This window comes from Oratosquilla oratoria, chromosome 24 (assembly GCF_046742065.1).
Source record: "Oratosquilla oratoria isolate Oo_2021 chromosome 24, ASM4674206v1, whole genome shotgun sequence".
NCBI classification, from domain to species: Eukaryota; Metazoa; Arthropoda; class Malacostraca; order Stomatopoda; family Squillidae; genus Oratosquilla; species Oratosquilla oratoria.
Window position 1 is genome coordinate 35,438,251 of NC_134800.1, and position 7,500 is coordinate 35,445,750.

The following is a 7,500-nucleotide window of genomic DNA, read 5'->3' on the forward strand; positions in this document are numbered from 1 at the left end:
ATTGGTTTCCATGACACACTTAAAAAAAAATTACAATTCCACTTTCCTAGCTTTTAGACTAGCAAATTTTTCCACTAATTTAGCAAGATCCAAGTTAGAAGCTTCCTTGTTCTCTATTGATATAGTAGCTAAACCAACAAGCCTTGGCTGCAGCATTGTTGAGCGCAAGTAAGTTTTAATTAGCTTCAGTTTAGAGAAGCTGCGTTCTCCACTTGCAACGGATACTGGCAAAATTAATAATATTCTGAGGGCAATCACAACATTTGGTACACTATCTTGCAGTTTTTGCTCAAATATAAAGCAGTGCTGCTTGTGGGAGCATGGGTTTCGTCAAGCGCCTTGATACTGCCTTGAGCTCTGAGCATAGGTCTCTTGCATCAATGTCGTGATGCCCATTGTGTGTTAATGACTTTTCTAAATTTTGGCAGTCATGAAGAATATCTGCGTTTAGTGCATTTTTTATTCCATGGATGTCATATAAGAAGCCAAATATTGCTTTGTAGGAATGTAGCAGGTGAAATCTTTCTTCTACTGACTGTATGGCCATGTTAAGAACGCTATAATAAAATTCTACTTTAAACGTTTGGCTGGGGTCTTCTAGTGATTCCTCATGTACTTCATAATCAAATAGACGCTTCTTTCATCGTTTTCGTGATTGTTTTTTCTCAAATTGTGGCTCTATTTCCAAATCTTGAGCCACCTCTGTAGCATCAACCAGAACTTTTTGAAAACCATCATCACATCTACAGCTCAGAAGGTAGCTTTTTGTTGCTTCCAACTGTTTGGTAGCTGAATTTAAATCAGCATCTTTATCATGAAGATGCTTGCTGGTAATATTGACTTCAAACAGGATGTTATACCATGTAACAAGTGAAACAACAAACTCATATTTGGAAACAGCATCAGCTAACTCCTTGGCTTCAACCTGGGTCGAACTTCCAGATGACCCTTTAAGGTTTGTGTCTTCATAAATTTCAAGTAAAGCATCATATATGTCAGCAAGATGATATCTGAGGGGTTTAAGAGCATCAATCCGACTTTCCCACCTGGTCTCACTTAAAGGTTTGATGGTTAAGTCTTTCATGATACTGACCAAAACCTGCCATCGATGAGTTGAGATTGAGAAAAAATTATACAGATGTACTATGCCAAAAAAAATTGTAGCTTGAAGACAACATTTGACAGCATCATTCACCACTAAGTTTAATGAGTGTGCACTGCAAGGTACAAAGAAGGCACGTGGATTCATATCAAGCACTCTCTGCTGAACACCGTTGTGTTTTCCTTTCATGTTGCTCCCATTATCATATCCTTGACCACATGAATTGTCTATCTGCAACCCCACATTTTGGAGCTCATCCACCAGTGTTTCAGTCATGAAAGCTCCAATAGTTTCTTTTAATGGAACAAAGCCTAAAAAACTTTCTTTGATGCAAACTTGATGCTGACTAACCTCTGGCTCTTTTTTAATATCTACATATCGAAGAATCATTGTCAGTTGCTCTATGTGGCTGATATTAGGTGTACAATCTAATATAATTGAGAAATATTTTGCAAGCTTTACATACATACATACATATACCAAGGCTTTTCCCCCCTTACAAGGGGGGTAGCCAAAAAGAAAAAGGCATAAAATCATTCCCACCCATTCCATCCCTGAATACACTCCACACCCCTCCACCCTCCCTTTTATCTTATCACCTCCTGAATGACGGGTCATCCCTGCACCTTGACCACTGCCCTGGGTCAGAAGCAGTGTCGCAAGACACAGCACATCCACAGCAAGGCCGCTTCATTAAATCGGCGATCCCCCCTCTCCGTCCCCCCATTGCATAAAATGAGAGGACGGGGAGAAATCCCTTTGGGCTGCGTCAAATTTTGCTCATACATACTACCTCACCCCCCATCCACCCGCCCATTCCACCTCATGCTATCACAACATCATCCATATACAACCATTCTCCATTCACCCCTGTCTTCTGTCCTCTCCCATCCTTCCTCAACAGACATTCCCCTCTTCCCCAAAGCCCCCTTCACTCCATCCATCCATCTCATCCTAGGACGTCCCCTCATGTTCATTCCCTCCACATCTGCCTTCCACACCTCTTTTACTAGTCTGTCTTCCCTCATTCTTTCCATGTGTCCAAACCATCCTAATATTCTTTCATCAATCCTATCTCCCAGCTCCTTTTCCACCCCTGTTCTCCTCCTCACCTCCTCATTTCTCACTCTATCTAGCCTAGTAACCCCCATCATACTTCTCAGACACCTCATCTCAAACACATTCAAACTCCTTCTCTCTTCTTCTCTTATGTTCCATGTTTCTGCCCCATACAGTGCTGTTGGCACAATCACTCCTTCATACAGTCTCCTCTTAGCATCCATTCCCAAATGTCTATTCCTCATTACACTCTTTAATCCACCAAGGCATTTACTCGCTTCTCTCAATCTACATTCTACCTCCACTTTCACTCCACCTTTCCCTGCCACATTTGCACCCAAGTATCTAAAACTATCCACTTCCTCCAGTCGCTCTCCCTTAATGCTCACTTCCAGTCTACTGCCACTTTCACCCCTTGTACATCTCATCACCTTACTTTTACCCACATTTATCTTTAGCTTTCTTCTATCACATACTCTCCCAAACTCTGCCACCAACTTCCTCAATCCCTCCTTCGATCCTGCCACAAGCGCAGTGTCGTCCGCAAACAACAGCTGGCTCACCTCCCATTTTTCTCAATTTTCTTTAACCATCTCCAATCTCTTGCCCACTACCCTTGCATTTACCTCTTGCACCACCCCATCTATGTATAAGTTGAACAGCCAGGGCGACATAACGCATCCTTGACGAAGTCCCATCTTTACCTCGAACCACTCACTCTCTCCATTTCCAATCCTGACACAAGCTCTACTATTCTCATAAAAACTCTTGACAGCTCCCAGAAGCTTTCCTCCTATCCCGTATATCTGCATAACCTCCCACAGTGCCTTTCTGTCTACCCTATCATAAGCCTTTTCCAGATCCATAAAAGCCAAAAAAACATCCTTCCTCTTTCCTATAGCTTTCTCACATATCTGTCTTACCACAAAGATCTGATCTACACAACCTCTACCTGTCCTAAATCCACACTGTTCCTCACCAATTACTCCTGTTCCTCTCCTAATCCTCTCAACCAAGATCCTCCCATAAGCCTTCCCAACTACACTCAACAAGCTAATCCCTCTGAAACTACTACATTCACACTTGTCCCCTTTTCCCTTGTAAAGAGGAACTATACAGGCACTACTCCAGTCCTCCGGCACTCTACCCTCTTTCCAACAAACATTAAATAACCTCACCAACCAGTCCATTATCACTGTATCTCCTTATTTCAGACATTCCGCATGGCATCCATCCAGACCAGGTGCCTTACCTGCTTTCATCATCTTAACAACTGCCTTCACCTCATCCTTCCTTATTTCTCCTCCATTCTCCTCATTCATCACTCTCATTTTCTTCGCACTTCCCACTGCAGCAATCTTTCCTTCCCTATCCTCCTTCACATTTAGCAACTCCCTAAAATATTCTACCCATCTTCCCCTTACTGCCTTCTCTTCCATTATCATTTCTCCATCTTCACCTTTTACCTTTTCTTCTCTACTTGATTCGTCTCCTCTTCCTCTCTTAATCTATTTCCAAAACATCTTTTTATTACTTTCAAAATTTTCTGTCAAACTCTTACCCCATTTCACATCTGCTCTCCTCTTTGCAACCTTTACCTTTTGCTTTATTTCTCTTTTCTTTTCTTTGTACCTCTCATATGACTCCCTCGTCCTATTTTGTAACCAATCTGTGAAAGCTCGCTTCTTCTCTTCTACAACCTTTTTTGTTTCCTCATCCCACCATTCACTACCCTTTCTTCTATTTCCCCCTGTCCTTCTTGTTCCACACACCATCCTTGCACACTTTATGACTCCCTCCTTGAACCATCCCCATTCCTCCTCCACACCCAGCTCTACTCTACCCTTTACTCCCTCCCACTCCTCCTTCAGCTTCTTTCTGTACTCCTTCTCCTTTTCCTTTTTATTCAAAGAGTTCACTCTAAGAACCTCCCTACCTTTTGTCCCTTTCCTCTTCCTCCATCTATCCTCCACTTTCAACTTACCTTCCACCAAAAAATTATCTGATATTCCCCCACCCTCTCCCCTTAGCACATGTACATCCTTAACTCTTCCTATCATAATCCTATTTACCACTACATAATCCATTAGCGCTGTATCTACCACCCTTCCCTCCACCACCCTCTCCCATGTGTACCTATGCTTGACTTTCTTCTGAAACATTGTATTTGCTATCATCAACTCTCTTTCTAGACACATTTCCACCATCAACTCTCCACTATGATTCTTTCCTGGAACTCCACATTTCCCAACCACTCCATCGATTGGACCATTTCCCACCCTAGCATTAAGGTCTCCCAGTACAATCACATTGACATTTCTTCCCAAATCCTCTATGCACTCATTTAGATCTATCCAAAAGGCCTCCCTTTCTTGTACACTCTTCTCACTGCCAGGCCCATATGCCCATATCTCCTTCCCCAGTTTCACCTTCATCCACATTATCCTTGAGGAAACCTCCTTCCACTCCACTACCCATTTGCCTATCTCTTCACTTACTAGAATAGCCACCCCTTCCCTCCCTCGCCCTCTCTTCACTCCTGATAACCTCCCACTTACACTCCCAAACTTACACTCACCCTTCCCTTTCAACTTATTTTCACTCAAAGCCAACACATCCATCTTTCTTCACACAAACATACTACCTATCTCTTCCCTTTTACTCTCATCTGTACCACATCCACGCACATTAAAAGACCCAAACCTTAGGGTGCTGGTCCGAGGCTTTCCAGCCCCTCTTATGCCTTCTTTTTTCTTTTAGGAATTTCCCCTGTGGGGCTACAAGGAGAAGGATGCCTAGTCCCAATCCCCGTCCCTTTCTTCTCACCTCTTACGATCCAAGGGGGAATACTTGGTGGCAGTATTCTTTTCCCCTACCACAGGGAATTCCCCCATCACAGAAAAGGAATACTCAGAGAAATGGTACAGGACAGCAACAAGGGGTTGGAGGACAGCATAACGGAGGGACAGTCGTAGTATAAAAGTGTCATCATTTCTCTATGAACAGAGTTTTCCTCTATCATAGACAAAATGATGTGTGGCTCTGGTTCGTAGGGGCGCCCCATATAGACCCTAAAGTATCAACTGCATGCTACTTTGCCACAATAACAAGCAGCCAATACCCCAGTACAAGCTTTACTTCGGCCAAAATTTTCTCTTTAATTGCACTTGCCAGGAGTTGTATAAGTTCATTTTGGATCCTTTTTCCCAGATAGTGCACCATTGTCTCTTTGTTTTTAATTCTACGTAAATGTTCATTCATGACTGGATCAAATAAAGCTAGAAATTCAACCAACTTTAAAAAATTTCCATTGTTGGGACTGTAGAGGCTCTCATTTGTTCCTCTAAATGCTAAGTTCTGTACAGCAAGAACCCTAGACAACGCAATCAAACATTCCAAAAAAATTTGCCAGTACTTTTCTTCCTGCTTCAAACTCTGCTGTTCAATATGATCAATGGTTTTTCCTTGTTTCAATCGTAGTTCAAGTTCACGCCAGGTTTGATAGTTGTCAATATGTTCCGTGCTTCTTTCATGAACAGAAAGAATTGCTGTGGTATTCTGCCAATCATTAGAACCTTTTTTATGCAGAGAAACGTTAGGCTTGGAGGAAAATAATTTACAGCAAAAACAAAACATAATATCTTTCGAAGTTGAATAAACCAACCAGTCACGGCATACTTCCTCACCATTACTCAATCTTCTTTTGTAATGTATAGGGGAAAATCTTCTGTTCTTAGAATCCTTGGGGAAGTTGTATGAAGAAATGTGCTGTGGTCCATGTTGTACAAGCAGTTGTCGCAAAACATTATTGCATGTGTCAGGCCAAGTTGCTGGATCTCCATAATTCACATCACTAATTCCAATGTCAGATACAGCAGCAGGTTCAATACCATCAGCTTTTTCTCCAACAGAAGTCTGTGCAACATCTACTTTACAGTCTGTGTCTGAAGTTGCAGTGGGTTCAATATTGGTACTACCTGCTGAGTTACTACCATTTTCGCTTGTTTTTTCTCTACTTAGATACTTATAAAAAGAACCCTCTTGTTTTGCTACTGCCTTTGCTTGTTCTGCTTTGCATTTGCGATTTTGCGCCCCTGAGGACTGCTTTCTATTACTCATCTGAAAAGCACAAATTGGGAGGAGTATTATTGTTAATTCCTATTAGACAAATCTTAATAAATATCAATTAATGCATTCCATTGGAGTATATACCGTATAGACAGTTTAGATATATTCCTCTTTAGGGTTTATTCCTTTTCATATAAGGGTTAAACACACTAGGCCTAGTTCACCACCACAACCAAATATATTCATGTTAATAGTAATATACATAATTAGTCACTTTTTATTATGTTTGGTAAATTTATAGTTTCTTCCCAGTCTCGGAAACTTTGATTGAAATATATTTTTTCTGGTAGATTTTAGTGTGCTATGAACGAATATTTATTTTATTTTTTATTTTATTTTTTGTTTCATTTCTTTTTTAATCACCTGGTGTTCACCAACGTAAAGGCCACTAACCTAACCTAACCTGAGCTAAAGGTAATTAGCCTAACTATACCTGACCTGACCTAATCTAACCTAATCTAACCTAACCCAACTTAACCTAACCTAACCTAACCTGACCCAAGATTTTCAGTAAGTGCTAGTGATGTTAAACGTGATTTTTCCCCATTAAGTATAGAGAAGAAAATGCTTCGAATAATGATGATTATCCGATGGTATATGTGAAAATTACCGTTGTTGAAACGAGGAAGAAACTATAATAATACCTTATGTTTTTCCAAGTATTTCAAATTATATATAGTCTAGCCTAATATCAAATTTTCACACATCGATATTTCCAAACATTTTTATGGTCGGTTTCCAACCTCACATTCTAACCTCAATTTGAATCTCCCCTCTACCTTTGGTTTCACTCTATAACATATCAATATGGGTAAGTATTGTAATGAAACATAAAGCAATACAATCACGCTTTATTCACCGACGTGGAACACTATATAAGAACTTTAAAAAATAACATCGAAGATCTAAACAATCCAATTTTCTTACTTCATAAACACAGCCGTTGCGTTGGCGGGAGTTGAATGCTGGCGACTGGCGTGTGTTCGGTGTTCCCGTAGGATATCAGCTGTGTTAGTGGGGAGTGGTGGCGCGATATTTGAAACAGTGTTGCTACCAGAGCATTCGATCGGTGTTTTCTCTCTGTCGGGGTTACCTTATCTCACCCTGTCCCTACTGAATTGAAAAATAAGAAAAATAGGGGAAATTTGGCAAAACGCTTCTGCAAATTAACCAATTAGTTACTGGTCTGACGCCTGACGGTTGATGATTAA

General features: G+C 40.9%; 1 protein-coding gene across 1 annotated transcript in view; it reads right to left on the bottom strand.

The window, feature by feature from the left end:
• Nucleotides 1–640: 640 nt before the first annotated feature.
• LOC143038322 (zinc finger MYM-type protein 1-like) overlaps nucleotides 641–7,500 on the bottom strand; it is a 19,506-nt gene continuing 12,646 nt past the window's right edge. The window contains exons 3-4 of the mRNA XM_076207348.1: nucleotides 5,283–6,280; nucleotides 641–1,511 (exon numbers count right to left, since the gene is read on the bottom strand). Of these exons, the coding sequence (XP_076063463.1) occupies nucleotides 641–1,511; nucleotides 5,283–6,280 (1,869 nt within the window). The remainder of the gene's footprint in view (nucleotides 1,512–5,282; nucleotides 6,281–7,500) is intronic.